The sequence below is a fragment of the Guyanagaster necrorhizus genome, assembly GCF_019112545.1.
Source record: "Guyanagaster necrorhizus MCA 3950 unplaced genomic scaffold BT62scaffold_4, whole genome shotgun sequence".
Taxonomy (NCBI): domain Eukaryota; kingdom Fungi; phylum Basidiomycota; class Agaricomycetes; order Agaricales; family Physalacriaceae; genus Guyanagaster; species Guyanagaster necrorhizus.
In genome coordinates this window covers 1,377,889-1,391,956 of record NW_025064883.1, presented here as the reverse complement: position 1 = coordinate 1,391,956, position 14,068 = coordinate 1,377,889, and the positions used below count along the sequence as shown (strand labels likewise).

The 14,068-nt window shown below is 49.0% G+C and overlaps 8 protein-coding genes across 8 annotated transcripts; 4 read left to right on the top strand and 4 right to left on the bottom strand.

Moving 5' to 3' along the window:
* The first annotated feature begins 3 nt into the window (after nucleotides 1-3).
* Nucleotides 4-1,967, top strand: BT62DRAFT_529122 (uncharacterized protein). The gene is made up of 6 exons (XM_043181269.1): nucleotides 4-222; nucleotides 272-390; nucleotides 439-745; nucleotides 796-965; nucleotides 1,014-1,172; nucleotides 1,222-1,967. The coding sequence occupies exons 1-6, from the start codon at nucleotides 33-35 to the stop codon at nucleotides 1,876-1,878; spliced, it is 1,602 nt and encodes a 533-aa protein (XP_043044173.1). The 5' UTR covers nucleotides 4-32; the 3' UTR covers nucleotides 1,879-1,967.
* Nucleotides 1,786-2,577, bottom strand: BT62DRAFT_927943 (phosphotyrosine protein phosphatase). The gene is made up of 5 exons (XM_043185396.1): nucleotides 2,521-2,577; nucleotides 2,345-2,471; nucleotides 2,275-2,296; nucleotides 2,021-2,221; nucleotides 1,786-1,967 (listed from the first exon to the last, which is right to left on the bottom strand). Exons 1-5 carry the CDS (start codon nucleotides 2,558-2,560, stop codon nucleotides 1,893-1,895), a joined length of 465 nt encoding a protein of 154 aa, XP_043044172.1. The 5' UTR covers nucleotides 2,561-2,577; the 3' UTR covers nucleotides 1,786-1,892.
* Nucleotides 2,578-2,635: 58 nt separating this feature from the next.
* On the top strand, nucleotides 2,636-3,706 carry BT62DRAFT_1072711 (uncharacterized protein; the record flags this gene model as incomplete). The annotated part of the gene is made up of 5 exons (XM_043178884.1): nucleotides 2,636-2,702; nucleotides 2,758-2,862; nucleotides 2,911-2,957; nucleotides 3,015-3,028; nucleotides 3,079-3,706. 5 exons carry the CDS (start codon nucleotides 2,636-2,638, stop codon nucleotides 3,602-3,604), a joined length of 759 nt encoding a protein of 252 aa, XP_043044171.1. The 3' UTR covers nucleotides 3,605-3,706.
* BT62DRAFT_1072710 (uncharacterized protein) lies at nucleotides 3,698-4,578 on the bottom strand (the record flags this gene model as incomplete). The annotated part of the gene is made up of 7 exons (XM_043178883.1): nucleotides 3,698-3,882; nucleotides 3,943-4,038; nucleotides 4,067-4,079; nucleotides 4,136-4,207; nucleotides 4,271-4,345; nucleotides 4,404-4,426; nucleotides 4,485-4,578. The coding sequence occupies 7 exons, from the start codon at nucleotides 4,576-4,578 to the stop codon at nucleotides 3,698-3,700; spliced, it is 558 nt and encodes a 185-aa protein (XP_043044170.1).
* Nucleotides 4,579-5,158: 580 nt separating this feature from the next.
* BT62DRAFT_927940 (uncharacterized protein) lies at nucleotides 5,159-6,568 on the bottom strand. Its single transcript, XM_043185395.1, has 3 exons — nucleotides 6,052-6,568; nucleotides 5,777-6,000; nucleotides 5,159-5,727 (listed from the first exon to the last, which is right to left on the bottom strand). Exons 1-3 carry the CDS (start codon nucleotides 6,109-6,111, stop codon nucleotides 5,418-5,420), a joined length of 594 nt encoding a protein of 197 aa, XP_043044169.1. The 5' UTR covers nucleotides 6,112-6,568; the 3' UTR covers nucleotides 5,159-5,417.
* Nucleotides 6,569-6,627: 59 nt separating this feature from the next.
* BT62DRAFT_1001466 (uncharacterized protein) lies at nucleotides 6,628-7,378 on the top strand (the record flags this gene model as incomplete). The annotated part of the gene is made up of 2 exons (XM_043176743.1): nucleotides 6,628-7,266; nucleotides 7,328-7,378. 2 exons carry the CDS (start codon nucleotides 6,628-6,630, stop codon nucleotides 7,376-7,378), a joined length of 690 nt encoding a protein of 229 aa, XP_043044168.1.
* A 215-nt stretch (nucleotides 7,379-7,593) lies between these two features.
* On the top strand, nucleotides 7,594-10,651 carry BT62DRAFT_1045323 (LCCL domain-containing protein; the record flags this gene model as incomplete). Its single annotated transcript, XM_043178468.1, has 7 exons — nucleotides 7,594-7,653; nucleotides 7,703-8,089; nucleotides 8,139-8,244; nucleotides 8,742-9,180; nucleotides 9,241-10,099; nucleotides 10,185-10,415; nucleotides 10,472-10,651. 7 exons carry the CDS (start codon nucleotides 7,594-7,596, stop codon nucleotides 10,562-10,564), a joined length of 2,175 nt encoding a protein of 724 aa, XP_043044167.1. The 3' UTR covers nucleotides 10,565-10,651.
* Nucleotides 10,471-12,188, bottom strand: BT62DRAFT_927938 (uncharacterized protein). The gene is made up of 2 exons (XM_043185394.1): nucleotides 11,573-12,188; nucleotides 10,471-11,519 (listed from the first exon to the last, which is right to left on the bottom strand). Exons 1-2 carry the CDS (start codon nucleotides 12,026-12,028, stop codon nucleotides 10,923-10,925), a joined length of 1,053 nt encoding a protein of 350 aa, XP_043044166.1. The 5' UTR covers nucleotides 12,029-12,188; the 3' UTR covers nucleotides 10,471-10,922.
* Nucleotides 12,189-14,068: the final 1,880 nt, after the last annotated feature.

The window sequence follows — 14,068 nt, the reverse complement described above, 5'->3', positions numbered from 1 at the left end:
GCACGTGCATCGTTGTCTCTTCGCCTGCCATCATGTTCCACCGACGAAGTAGTGTCCAATGCTTTTTCTGCCACACGACGTTGCCCATTCCAAAGGATCCAAGAAATTTTCGTTGCAACAACTGTACCTGCTGGAATCGCTACGATACCAAGGGCGAAATTTTGTCCTCTGAGCCTGCCATGCACGACGAATCCCTCAACTTGCGGTCGTTCTCAAAGCGGGGTGCGTGACGCGTCATATTCTGTCTTATCTGTTCTTATCCTCTCAACAGCCTCTCCCAACAAGGAACGTTTACCTACAATGTACGGAAAAGGCCCATTCTGCCATACTTGCCAAACAAATCAGATGCTCTTGGTCAATCTCTTGTCAAATTATCTGCCAAATCCAGATGTGCGAACTTCGTTCTCTCTGTTACGCGTTTCCCCTCAACGATTTTAGAGTGCTGAATACGAACGCCGCGTCGAAATGCTCCCAGAGTACAAGGAGTCTTTGCATATCCGCTATCCACCTGTCTGTGCTAATTGTCTTCCTGCTGTCGAAGACGAGATCCAGGCCAAGGACAAGATGGCGCGTGTAAATGCTCTTGGAAGGTTCCTAAAGAACACCAAGGGTAAAGAGCAGACACGTCACGTTTCAGCGCCCGAGCTGACGAAGGAGAAGCTTACCTTGGGGATGTTGATGTGGAGGTGTCGAGGTTGTTTGTGGGGCACGTCGCTACTGACTACTCTTGTTGGATATTCTGCTCGTGAGCTGTCCTTTCCCATCAAGATTTTTCCTGTTTTCACGATGCTGTAGCATTGCTCAACTTGTCAGTCCCATTGTCGGATATACTTCACCCTCCTATGCTGCCGATTGTGGCATTTCTATCAGTCTTCTGGACATTCTGGGACCCCACCTATTCCTCCTTGCAAAGGGCCTATAGAGAAGGCCGCAACGTACGAATACAGGGGAAGAAGAACTACATAGTAAGACCCTCCGTCATACCTGTAATCGATATCACTCACTCCTGACAGGCGCTGCAAATGGTTTCATGGATATCTCGAATATTTACGTCAATTTCGGTGACCCTAGCTTGGTATCTGCCACAGGCAAACTATCTACATTTACTAGAGACGCCTATTTCTTCTCGGGCTCGCACCTATTATATGATCTCTCTGATGCTGGAGCTATCTGTAGGTCATTGTCTCTATCTCCATAGTCCATCTCATATATGCCGTCCAGGTCTTCATATCTTCTTACTTCGTGCTCCGATTACAGCAACCACCAGCTATCCGTTTACTTGAACTGAACCAGTTACCCTCCCGAGCCCCTACACCTAATCTTAACGCATCTCGGTCCAACACTCCACTCACCCCACCAATCGTTAACGACAGCGATTTGCTTGCCTCTCTCACACTCTCATCGAAACCTGTTATCGCCAAACCTCCCGTTTTTGGCGTTCCGTCTCTTCGTACCTCGGCCCTTCATTCTAATGCTCACCAACCGGAGACCGATGCTGATGAAATGGATTGGACGCCTACGAATGGGCAAAGGGAGAAGCCTAAACCATATGACGACTCCTCTTTTCTTCATCCACAGAAGTTCTTTGCTCCAGAGAACCCCACAGGGCTGGAAAGCTTATTTGAGAGTACACGACTTGTTGATGACGTTACAATGAATGAGCCAGCACCTGAGAGCGCGCCGACCCGGTCGAGCTTTGCGATCGCTCATTTGTGGAGCTGGGGATGGGTTTATCTGTTGTCTACACTGCCGTTTGCAGGATTTTTTTTGTTCCAGCGGTTGTACGACAAGAGAGATAGTGGTCTTGCGCCGACCAGTGTGCATGAAGTGACACCGCAATATCCCATACACGACGTACCCATAGCGTTGAATATCTAATATATTGTCTACAGTTAAGGCCCAAATACATCGTCCAGAAAAGCGTTGGACAAAGCAACGCATTGTTGATAAACTTTCTCAAAGCCATTCTACCAAGGAACAATTAGTTCTGTAACACAATTGATTGCAAAGAGACACTTACAATTCCACCATAGTAAGGGTCCGAGATTGGCAAGTTGCTTTCAAGGTAGGAGCCCCAAAGCTGTATGGTAGCCGTCGCATGACGCGGTGCATTTCGCCTCAGCGAGTGCAAGTTGCTCTCATCAGCAGCGAGAATATGGGTAAATTCTGTGTAGTCCGAGGATCTCACTCTCCGTGCCGCGTGCGATATCGATACTTTGTGCTGTGGTAAAGAAATGAGATGAGTCAAGGCTACATTGAAGATTTTTCACGGACTTTTCTACACGTTGCCACTGCTCTGCGGCACCTTAGATACCATGCATGGGAAGAAAGTGGAAGGACTTACCTGTCATCCGGATCCTCACCTTCATGGTAGGCTCCCGTCCCAGCGCTGTCCAAAACGATATCGTGTCCGCGCTGTTTAGCAACGTCCCTCATGACCGCTTCACCCATCGGGGAGCGACATATATTGCCTGGCAGTAATATTTATTTGAGAATCAACGAGAGAATCTGGAAGCATGCCTAAGCAGACGATGAGGACCTTGACTTTATCTGAGGACATGGGCAGGAATGAAAACGTGACTGTCTAAATATGGTCTTGGACGCCCGGTTTCGATCTTGTACATTAACCACCATCATGTCGCCACCAATCCAGCTTTTCTTGACGACCATTGCTTCCCAGCCAGCACTACGGCAGCGCCAAGGTATAGATATATCTGCAGCATGCGCCATTCTGTACTCATAAAAATGATCCGCAAGAATACCTCCTACGCGTTCTACAAGTCAAGAAAATACCATTCACTTCCTATGATCTCGCCTCTGATGAAAGTGCGAAAAGACTGTGGAGGAGGAAGGCTCCACCAGGTACTTTCGTGATACTTAGGACGCTCCTTGATGCTCATTCATAGGCAGACAAACAGCAATTGCCTGGAATCCTTGTCGGCGGTCGCTTTCCAGGTGTATGTCCTCGGCTCGCGATCTCCATAGTGACTGACTGCTCCTACTCGGTTCATTAGGTTTTTGCCGAGTTGTGCGTGCTGTAAATCTATCGTTCATACCAAGATAGTAATGCCGATACAGCGAAGATGCTGTTGAGTACGACGAACTCGATACATTCCTTCGACTCAAGGAACCCTGGGATCCAGACGTGGATGAAGATGTACCAGCACCTCCGGTCCGGCCGGTCGGTGTACCAGGCGCCATGATGCCCCTCCAAATGACCCCCGAACGCCTGAAATCTAAAATCCTCGCCAAACCTGCGTCTTCGCCCCTTGCGAGGCCACAGATCCCAGTCAACAAGCGCGAAGGCGAGTTTGACATTAGCACCGAAATCTCTGGTTATGGTCTGCAGGGCGTGAGAGTGACTGAGGACGAGTTACGGGACTTGGTAGCTGAGTTAGGGTTGGATGGGGATGATGCCGGTGATCTGGTAAAAGGGTTGAGCGGTGGCCGATCGGAAAAGGTGGAGGAGAACGAGACATCCACGTCTGACGTCAGCACCGGAACGGAATGTACAGAGAAGGAGCCAGAGGTAAAAGCAGATAAATCGTCAGAAGCGAAGGTGGCCAAGGCATTGGAAGTTGACAAGCAAGACAAAGAAGCATAAATTTGTGCTGTAGAAGAAGACATTATACCCTTAATACTTGGTAGTTGTATAGACTAGGAAATGCTGGATAAATAAAATGTAACTATATGTCTATTACAGCTTGGTCATTGGCACCAGCATCCTGCCGTCCAGCGTGATCGTCGCTCTGTTCACGAAGGCATCCGCAGGACTCGCAAGGAAGAGGGCGGCCCCTGCCACGTCTTCTGGTTTCCCCAGTCGATGCAACGGTATCGTAGACGTAAAAACATCCTTGACAGCTTCCAAGCTATGCACAGTCGCTGCAAGGGCGTCTCAATGTGGTGAAAAAGGTCCACATGCAATTAAATTCGAAAGAATACATTCTGGACCAAGTCTTCCTCCCAGATGCCGACTGAGATGGTGAAGTGCAGCCTTCGAAGCTGGGTATGCATATGTTTCATATATGCCGGGCACAGCTATGCAGGTTCAGAGTGAGAGGATTACTGAAAGCCGCATCCTATATTCGATTTGTGAGCGTCTTGAGGCTATCAGAGAAGATCTCGTGTCAAGTACCGGAAAGTCATCGAGAGAATCGCCCCATGCTGCCCCCCCGCGATATCGACAAGAACATGAAGAACTGGTTCCCTGGCAGCAAGGTCATTTGATCTACCTCTTCGTATTGCGCCAGCTTCACTGGAAGAGGGATACGTTTCCCGAGGCCGAGTGCGTTGAGCTCACAGCGGTCTCTTCACAGCTCTTAGCAGAACGAGAAGATAAATAAACCTAGATGCCAGTTCAGACTACAACGATATGACGGGAAGGTAGGTTCTGGGAAACAAACCTTTGCCCCATTCTTTATGAATCCTGTAGCAATCTGGATATTCATTAGTGGTCGAGTATTGAGGAGTGCTGATTTACATACCATTTTCCAATCCCCCTGCTTCCACCAGTGACCAGTACAACCTTACAACCTTGTCCTTCACATTGAAGAGATTTTCAACTTGGAATGAACTCATGATGGTTGTTGGTAGGTAACTCTGCGCCGCCCGCATACAGCAGTGAGATCTGCGTCTTGCAAAAAAACACTTGAAGGCTGGTTCTGGCTTCTGTGCCGCAAATCATTCGTGCATCTTCACTGTTGCGGTCATGTAAGTCGGGAAAACCGACATGTGAGTCGAGATACGGGAACATATATCATACCTTGTACCACTTTCGTACTTAGGTTGTCGCTGATGATAACTGCCTTGCTGAGGGCTACGGCGGCTATATTATCGAATCCTCCCGGGTTCCTGGATGCATCGTTTGAGAAATACAAGGGCACAGGGCAGTAAACCTGACAAGCATTATGAGGATGGATTACTCTTTGGGCGTACTACCTCGGCTAAGTAGACGTCAGGCAGCAGCGATTCGCAAAGTTGCCGGTACTGGATTCCTATGTCTGGTCGACGTCAGATGGGAAATCAAGCTTTCAATATATAGGCGACGAATTTCACTCATGCGTCAGGACATGGCTAGAGAACGGAACTTGAACACAAGGTCTTTGACGCAACTTCTCAAAAAAGATTGTGACGAGATGATTTCCGCCATAGTCAGAACTTGTTCAAAGGTGATTGTAATTATCGCAAGGCGTAGCTCTTCAAGAAGAAAGTGTAATAAACAAGTCAGCTATAGCATTACAGTACTATTAAAACAATGCGCAAAATACTTCTTCATCCACTCAATGTCACTCAGAATCAGACAAACGCTCTGACATACGCAACCGACGCCGTCGAAGAGAAGCTGAGCTTTCTCCAGATCCAGATGGTATCGACCGGTCTGATGGTTCCCCTTTCACCTATAAGAAAGTAATGAAACATTACCTTGGAACAGCAACACCGATACATACCGATCTTCGACTTGAAATTCTCCTCGGCCTAGACTTTCCAGAAGTTCTCCTACTACGTGGTGGTTTCTCGTCATCGTCAGAACTCGGGACGGCTGGAGCCGGTGTTCTTGGGGGATTGTCGTCATCAAAAGACTCGCTCCCGACATCATCGATATAATCTTGCCTCAACCCGGACAGCATAGTTGGAAGAATGCACAAGCTGATCATTGCCAGCAGGGTGACAAGGAAAATCATTGAAGATATCACGGCTGAAATGAACGGGAAGCGAGTTACAAGACCTCTGTGAGACTCTTGTCAACATTGGCTCCTGATATTAGTGAAAGACGTACCGCATTCCGCGATGTACGAGAACGCCACGGAGGGATGCATCGGAGACAGCAAGTTCACGACCTTGGCCACTTCCCAGTGTCTTCCATCCATCCTGGCGACCAAGCTGAACATGAGCATTCGCATAGTTCGTCCCAAACGTGTAGGAATGCAAAAGCTGGATGTCAATATTGAAGCTTGAGGGTTTGCCGGAGAAAAAGAAAGCATGAGGTGGCAAGACAATGGCCTGAAGGGGTGGTCAAATAGACAAAACTAGGTAGATTGAACGAATACAAACCGGACGGCGAACGACTGCAAGGGTTTGGTTACTATCCGATGACAGCCTCAAAGACGCCATGAAGTTTCCTAATGCAAGGTTCGATTCGGTAGCGGGAACAACAAGGTGTAGTAGTACATCATAAGGTTGCTGCGATGATAACTGAGGAAGACTGATTTCTGCGTATGGAGCTAGACCATCTCTAAGACAAGAATCAGCTAATCACGAGACTGTTGCTCACGACTCACCCATATTGGAGAAACAACGGAAACTGCCAGGAAACTGCGACATTCTTCCACACTATCCATCCTGCGAGACCAGAAAGAGACAATGTCAGGGGGATCAAGAAAATAAAGACAACAAGAGGAATGATTTGGGGCGCGAAAGGCTTGAGAGACTTTGAGAGCAAGGAAAGCAGGTACTGGATTGAAGCAAAAGCAAAGCTAGACTGGGACAGTCCTCTATTTTCACGAGGTCTCTTGCGGTGCTTGATTGTCGTGTGCAGGGTGTGGTCCATTGGCGGTACGTGAGTGAGGGCCACACGTGCATTTAATTACGTGCGTGATTTATCAAAAAATATTAAATAATGTGTTGACCATGTCCACCGACGTCCAGAGCCTGCTGGGCTCGTCCCTATCATCTGAAATCCTTCAAAATTATATCCGTACCGTGTCTGGCAGCATCACCGTCGAGGTCGAGATTAAAGCGTATCCCGACATGGTCTATTTCAATTACTACAAAATCGGCGTCAGTTTTCAGTTCAAGCCGACGGATGGCTACCGCCCAAAGATGGGCCTGGAGGAGTCCGAGTTGGAGAAGAATCGGTTGATTCTCGATGGCGTCGATTTCTACAACATACCCAAGGTCGACTCTTCGGACCCGAAAGCAAAAGGAACATCAACTAGACGGGCAGAAATAGCGTTTTCCTCGTATCCTATTTCACCTCTTACTCTCCCCATCACGCCCAATATTAAAGATAAGGATGGTAAAGTCCTTCACCGACCTCCACATTTTGATGTTCTTCCTGCAAGTACAGGGAAGGACTTTGTCCAGTGTTTCGGTGAACCCGATCGCAAAGGCGGGGGGACGGGGCCGTCGACGGGGTCGATTGGGATTTGGTGTGAATGGTCGCAGGATGGTATCTTGGTTGAATTTGGCGGCGACGAGGCAAAGGGTCTCCAGGCTTGGGAACGAGGAAAGGATGCAGTGTGGAAAGTAATCACAGTCTTTCGAAACGTATGTCCCTTCCAACAACCTTTCAATCTTTACCATCTGATTTTTTCGGCGCTCCAGTGAGCCGCATGCCAATATCCCTGCTCTTCGTATGGTCGCAGTTACGCCATATTGAATTCGTTTCGTAGCCATAATGTGTTCAACTACGACATCCACGCTTCTTTTCACTGATGTCTGCTGACCACCGGTAGTATGCAGTACGTTGCTATCCAAAGAAATCATATGCGGATTAATCAAGATGAATTGGTGGAGACAGATGGCGTGATCGTATAAATATCACAATATGTTATGGCGATCATTGTTGCTTTGCGTTTGACCTCCGACTCAACCATGGCAGTACCTGGTCCTGACAAGTTCACGATACTTGATATTAGTGGAAAATTCTATCTGGTACGTGGTTCGGCTCCTTCAGACTCTTACGCCGACACATTTGTTACAGGACAAGTCACTGAGCGACTCCACTGACGAGATTCTGCGCCTTCAAGGTGTAAGCTGGTGGAAACGAAAGGCCATCTCCATCGGAACAGTGACTCTGTATATCAAACACTACAGAGACGACCAAGGGACCGAGAAGATTGACATTGATCAGACCGTCGCTGGTATCTCTGGCACTTCCGAGAAGAGGACGCTTGATTGGACAGAGAGGGAGAATAATGATGACATCTTTGGGCCTGTCATTGGGAAATCGAGAAGGGTGAAGCTTGGCGAGCTTGAGGAAGAATTCTTGAAGATCGGGTGGACTGAGGATACTGTCAAACACGGTGTGATCCAGGCGTGTGCTGCGAGCGACACCCCGAAGAGTGGAACTACCTGGATTGCGAACCAAGTAAGTGAAACGAAAGTGAGAAGAGAACTTGTCGCTCATTAGGATACAGACTTGGGGTGTTGAAGTGGTCAATGGCGAACGAAGGTATGCACGACACATCAAGTTCACTGGTCCTGCAGGCGAAGACATCCAAGCCCGCCTTGTCTATGACTATGGTAAGTTCCAGGTGCTCTGACATTGTTTTGTTGTTGCTCACTCTGTTCTAGCGGGTCCAGTCTGATCGCGTTATCTTATCGGCTCGCTGACAAAGACAAAAACATATGTCATATTTTTTTTGCCATCGACGGTGACTTCATGCTTTGTGTATATTATATCCGTAGTCGGGGCTATTAAGACATCTTTTCCTTTCCTTTCCTCTGTCGCGTCCTCCATGCAGACAAGCGTCAGCCACCGTCGATCAAGTTGTCTCAATGATCAAATGGCATCAAAAGGATCCCTGGAAAATCGCGACCCTGAAGTACAGACACCGATACGGAAAGCGCACTGGCAAGCACGCTGCAACGAATGGCTGGCCTCTGAGTATCCTAGGCTGTATGGCTTTATATCCCGTGCACTTGTTTACTTCCGAGGGCCAAGACCCAAGATAGATTTGCCCGGTGAGTAAGCCATTCGGGTGCTGTGTGAAGTTCTTACAGACTTCTCCTCCATTAAGAGCCCCGCCCATTCCTCGATATTGACGTGACGTTCAGAGGGTGCCACTTCGAATTCCCGCTCGAGTCGACGTTAATAAGACTAACCCAGCACTTTACCAGTCCTTGGCTACTAGCCGCACTCATTGCTGGATATATCATCGGGCTCGCATTTTTTATACGGGCCCAATCATATCTCACACCATCAGATGCCTTCATCGGGTGCACTGATACCTTCTGGCTGGCCAATAATGGGTGTGGCCTTAATGGAGAGTCATGTACACCGTTCAACGACTCGTCCTTGGACTTCCGATGTCCAGCCCAATGCTCAACCGTCACTCTCCAAAATCCTCGAACTGTCGGAGACGAACAAATAGCATACAAGCCGTTGGTAGTTGGCGGCGGTGATTCCAATGCGACTTACCGTGGGGATTCATTTATTTGCGCAGCTGCTGTACAGGCGTAAGTCTGTCTTGTCTGTCTCTTGACATCATTTCAAGCAGGCTGTTTACGCTTTTTCAGTGGACTCATCAGCGATAGCAAAGGCGGTTGCGCGTCATTAGAATTAATCGGGAGTTACATTAACTTCCTACCGACAACGGGTCACGGAATCACGTCCATCGGTTTCGCAACCGTCTTCCCTCTTTCATTCCGATTCCTGGACTGCACGTTGCTAACACATTGCACTGACTATCGCAACCCCGCCTTGGTCTTTAATATCCTTGTCACCTGCCTTTTGTTCCTCGTCTTACGGCCCAAACCTCTTGTTCTATACTGGTGCTTAATATGCATTGGCTTCTGGCATATCTCCCTCTTTTCGCAGCCACAAGCAGCTCCACCAGATCTCAGTGCCGCGTTTGGGACTTTCCTCCCAGTGCTGTTCATTGCATACGTCTTCTGGCGCCTTGCATTTCGCTTCATCCTACCCATGTACACCAAAGCGCCTATCGAGTACATGGTGTGGTACTTGGGTCCGTACTGGGTCGGGGTGCTCTCATATATCACTCTCGAAGCAGCCATCCCCATCAACCGTCTAACATCATCGGACCTTGCCAAACGCTCGGGTGCCATTACGGCGTTGGTGGTGATCGTCATCGTTGTCACGGTGCTGGTTCTTAACCAGGTCCGTGTTATTCGTAAGACGGGGTGGCTTCCGTATTATGCTGGGTGGTATGTCGTTGGTGGTTTGGTTGTGATGGTTCTCGCGTTGCTGCCTGGCTTGGAGATCAGACTGCACCATTATATCGTCGCTATGGTCCTGATACCCGGAACGGCTTTCCCCACGAGGCTGTCAGCCGTATATCAAGGACTGCTACTCGGCCTGTTTTTGAATGGCGCTGCGGCGTATGGCTTTGACTCAATATTACAGACAGCAGAGGAGGTATGTTTGTTTCTATGGCGACTTTCTCCGTTATTTTATTTTATTTGTTTTTTTGTTTTTTATTTGGCTCATCCGGACCACACAGCTTCAACAGGATGCGCCTTCAGGATCGGAACTGCCCACTTTCCTTACTAACTCGACTAATTACAATGCTTCCATACCATTCGAAAACCAGACGATCGCGTGGGATTCCTTGCCGGCCGGATGGGATGGGTTTGCCCTTCTGGTGGACGATGTTGAGCGATACGTAGGCACGGCTCTCAACTTCTCCTTGGCGGCGTTCAATGCGTCTCTGCCGCACTTCTTCAGGCTAGCGGTAAGTCTATTTGACAGGAGATATTGGGATGTTTGGCTGATTTCATTGATTTGTAGCTAACATCAGGGGATGACACAGGTGACTTCACTATGCCTGCAATACTATGGCCGAATGGATCCTGGGTAGATCCACTACCAGGTCCTTCATGAAACCTTCCCTTCCCTAACAGCATTCGAACACCCACGGACTATATCGGATTACATGTAATATTACTGGCTTCTGTAAAATCCCTCTTAGTGAAACAATACGTTTAAATGGAAAGCAGATAGACAAAGCACAATATAACGTTTAATAAGATTGTAACGCATGGTCACTTGACTAAGTTACTGGCGTCGGGCGTTGCTTGTCTGCGGCCTCAGCGTCACCTGTATCGCCAGCCTTCTTCTTGCGCATGCCCCGCCGACTCTCCTTCGGGTATTCACACTTGAGGGAACGTCGATGGCACTGGCTGTAGAAAGGAAAGGAACAAGCATAAACTCTAAGAAAAGTACATATCGAGACGAAAACTCACTTGCAGGTTCGATCGGGGTTGTCTGGTTCCGGAGCCCCACACGCGATTTTCCTCCCTCGGCAAAAAAAGCAGGCAAGGGGAGGCTTTCTATCACCGTTATTCCGTGCTATGGACTGTGCAGGAGGCCGCCTGGGAAATGGAGGCGGCGTGGGAGAGCGTCTGGGTTGTCTAAGGGGAATTTTATAATAGAAAGGCCCCCGGCTTGGACCTGATGTATGGTCGTCGGCTGATGTATGTCGGCGGGGTGCTTTCCGAGACGGGATTTGTATCACCTGCGAATGTGGGGGAGGGCCCCTGGACAATATGGAAGGAAGCGAAGCACATTCAGAATCGGCCTGAGGTGAAGAATGAGGTAACGGATAAGAGATATGAGTCAAGTCGGCGGCAGGATCGATATTATCGGGAGAAGCCACGACGTCGTGAGGGTTGGGGGTTGGTGAGGGCGAGGCTAAGTAGTCCATTATTGGTTCCTCGATAGGCTTGCAGTGATGCGATCCGGAAGGCGAGCGCTGTGCCTCAAGGAACAGCTGTCGGTCAGGGTGGGTGAAGATGTTAGCCGGTACCAGATAAAATTTCCTGTTATCCGGCGAAGACTGAGCAAACAGGGTCAGCGACGCAAGAAGTGGGAATAGAAAGGAGAACTGACCTGAGTCGGGGAACAATCGGAACGTGCTTGCTCAGAGTAACAGCTGCCATAGTCAGGCGACTGTGGAGGCCCTTCGGGAGGCGAGGAGGCAAGAGATTCAAGAGGAGCCGATGCTTCCCCATTTGGGTCAAGGCTGTAGTCATAGCTCAGTCGTAGGCTGGGGGCAGTAATGGTAGAAGGTCGTTGGTCGGGATGGTCGGCAGCGCCATCGAGATCGACGGTTGGCGACCAGGACAGGGCGGAAGAACAGGGAACTGACGGGATATACTTGGTACTCGTCTGACCGCGATACGAGAAGCCAATGAGCCCATGAAAATAGCCGTTCTCCTCATGTACGGGGGTCATTGCCCATTGATTCTGCAGGGCCGCGGCTCGCCGGGCCTCTGGAAAGGTGGCGTAAAATCTCTCGTCATCCTCTTTCTGTGTCTGCTCAAAGGAGCTGAGGCCGTCCGACATGGAAGATAAGAAAGGCTGCATTGCAGACGCGACATGCGTGAGGCATCCTGGAATCCGTTGAAAAAAGCGACGCACCTCCCCTTCAGCGGTGCAAGAGCCAGGGTAGTACTGGCTATACAAGGCGTTGGGGTCGCAGATGGGACCTAGGTCTCCTTCCGAGAGATAAAAGGAAGGAAGCACCTTGGGCGGTTGCTGCTGCGATAGCATAGTAGTAGAGTCCATCCAACACGTGCAGTAGCAGCACGTTGAACCAAGGCAATGAGTACGGGAGCTGGAAGAGAGAAAGGCAAAGAGAAGGAAGGACGGCAAGGAAGGAGGAGCAAGAGGGATATGCTGGTAGTGCCAGGACAAGAGGCATACAGGGGAGCGTCAGGGATGATAAATTGAAATGGTATTTAGCTGGGGGTTCCTTTTGTCAGATGACCGCAGGCTTGCACACATGGACCTACATAGCCCCTCCCCCGTTCATTCTCCTTCCTGAACCTAAAAATCACCTCTTATCGCCTCACGTCTTCTCTATCGTATTTCTTTTTTGTCCCCGTTTTTCTCTTCATATTCTATTTCATTTTCTCGATTTGCATCCGTGAGGCCAGGATGTTTCCGCGGAACCTATTCTTCGGCTTCCAAATCCGATCCGCATGCTTTTTTACTTTTTACTTTTTTCTTTTTTCTCCCCCCCCCCTTGTCACGGATGCGTCGGTACGAGCTTGAGCATCTGGAAATGGCTCGGTCTGTTTTTTTTTTGTCCTGCCCTTATGGACCTTTGCGCAGCGGCCCGGAACTGAGAGACCTGGAAACTTGTGACGGTACTGGACGATGCTAATACATCTGGGGATTAGTATTAGACGGTTTGATTGCCAGCCAGCATGTTTGCCTGGCAGCCTTGTGGCAGGCATGCTCACTCTCAGGCGTCCTAGTCAGGCGCCATCTCATCCCAGATAAGTATTTGTTGATCTGTCGAATTCGTCTTCGTCTAGACCAAAAATCGCTGCCGCCACCGCCACCACGTAAATGATTCTGTTGATAGGCCCATTCACTCATCGGCGCTTTCTTGCCGAGATAGTCAACAAAGTCCCTGCTCAAGCTGGCTTTCCTGCAGCGTGTCTTAGCTTGTCGACAAATCTTATTCAGTCGTCTCCTTTAAGACGGCAATCCTCCGACCTGTCCTTGGAACCCACGGAGTCAACAGCCAACTAGCTGCCATATCTAAACGAATTTGCTCCTGTAGTCCTCTTGACGTCTTCCTTGTCCTCGGTATTGCCAGTAGACTCTGCGAAATGCCACATTCCCCGGCGTAATTCTCTTCTCCTTGACATCTCGTTCTCGTTCCTCTTCAAAAATTAAATCCCCCCTCTGTTGATCAAAAGTTCTATCGCGATCATATGAATTCATTATTACCGCACCTAGTCGATCTTGATGATCGCAAGTTCAAGCGGGCTCAATTACTGCGACTTTAACGACGAACATTAATACCCTCCCGTGCTCCCTTGAATTTACCGGCATACCAACCGCATAAAATCTATTTCTGCATATCGGAAACTCCCCCGGACCTACTCTAGCCATTGTGTATTCAACTGTGACGCAATGCTGAATTCGACTGGTGTATGTGTTAGTGCAGTCCATCCTGTTCATCCGACTTGGCGATACTCTGTGGACACCTTTTTTTTGGGTCGCCAAAAACATAGACAGATAGAATTTTACTTGTAATGGCACTTTCTTCCTCACTGATGGTGTCTTGATCTGATAAGACATGCTGGGTCATTGACGAGTGCAGTTGAATGCACACGACAACCAGAACTTTATTCAAGTTCCAAGTCTACTTTCTTGTCTTCCCGTGTCCAGGGTCGCTATCTGATATGGAGCCTCATGAGCCAATTATTGTCATGTTCTACATTCTGTTGCAGCCTCCGTGTCAACATCTACGAGATCGTTCGCCGATTTTCTTCTTAAACATGTTGTTTGGCGACGAAGACTCTTCCGTCGAAGCAGTGGAGCGGGTGAAACGGCGATACTAGACGGGCACTGTGGTTCTCAGCTTGG

Excerpts from the sequence above, each read along its gene's own strand:
- BT62DRAFT_529122 (XM_043181269.1), top strand. The coding sequence starts at position 33 with ATGTTCCACCGACGAAGTAGTGTCCAATGCTTTTTCTGCCACACGACG. Across the intron at positions 223-271 it reads GCGGTCGTTCTCAAAGCGGG|CCTCTCCCAACAAGGAACGT; the intron begins GTGCGTGACGCG and ends TCCTCTCAACAG. Across the intron at positions 746-795 it reads TCTTGTTGGATATTCTGCTC|CATTGCTCAACTTGTCAGTC; the intron begins GTGAGCTGTCCT and ends ACGATGCTGTAG.
- BT62DRAFT_927943 (XM_043185396.1), bottom strand. The coding sequence starts at position 2,560 with ATGTCCTCAGATAAAGTCAAGGTCCTCATCGTCTGCTTAG. Across the intron at positions 2,297-2,344 it reads GGTGAGGATCCGGATGACAG|AGCAGTGGCAACGTGTAGAA; the intron begins GTAAGTCCTTCC and ends AAGGTGCCGCAG. Across the intron at positions 1,968-2,020 it reads ACCCTTACTATGGTGGAATT|AATGGCTTTGAGAAAGTTTA; the intron begins GTAAGTGTCTCT and ends GTTCCTTGGTAG.
- BT62DRAFT_927938 (XM_043185394.1), bottom strand. The coding sequence starts at position 12,028 with ATGTCGGACGGCCTCAGCTCCTTTGAGCAGACACAGAAAGAGGATGAC. Across the intron at positions 11,520-11,572 it reads CCGATTGTTCCCCGACTCAG|TCTTCGCCGGATAACAGGAA; the intron begins GTCAGTTCTCCT and ends CTGTTTGCTCAG.
- BT62DRAFT_927940 (XM_043185395.1), bottom strand. The coding sequence starts at position 6,111 with ATGGCGTCTTTGAGGCTGTCATCGGATAGTAACCAAACCCTTGCAGTC. Across the intron at positions 6,001-6,051 it reads TTGCAGTCGTTCGCCGTCCG|GCCATTGTCTTGCCACCTCA; the intron begins GTTTGTATTCGT and ends CCACCCCTTCAG. Across the intron at positions 5,728-5,776 it reads CTCGTACATCGCGGAATGCG|AGGTCTTGTAACTCGCTTCC; the intron begins GTACGTCTTTCA and ends AGAGTCTCACAG.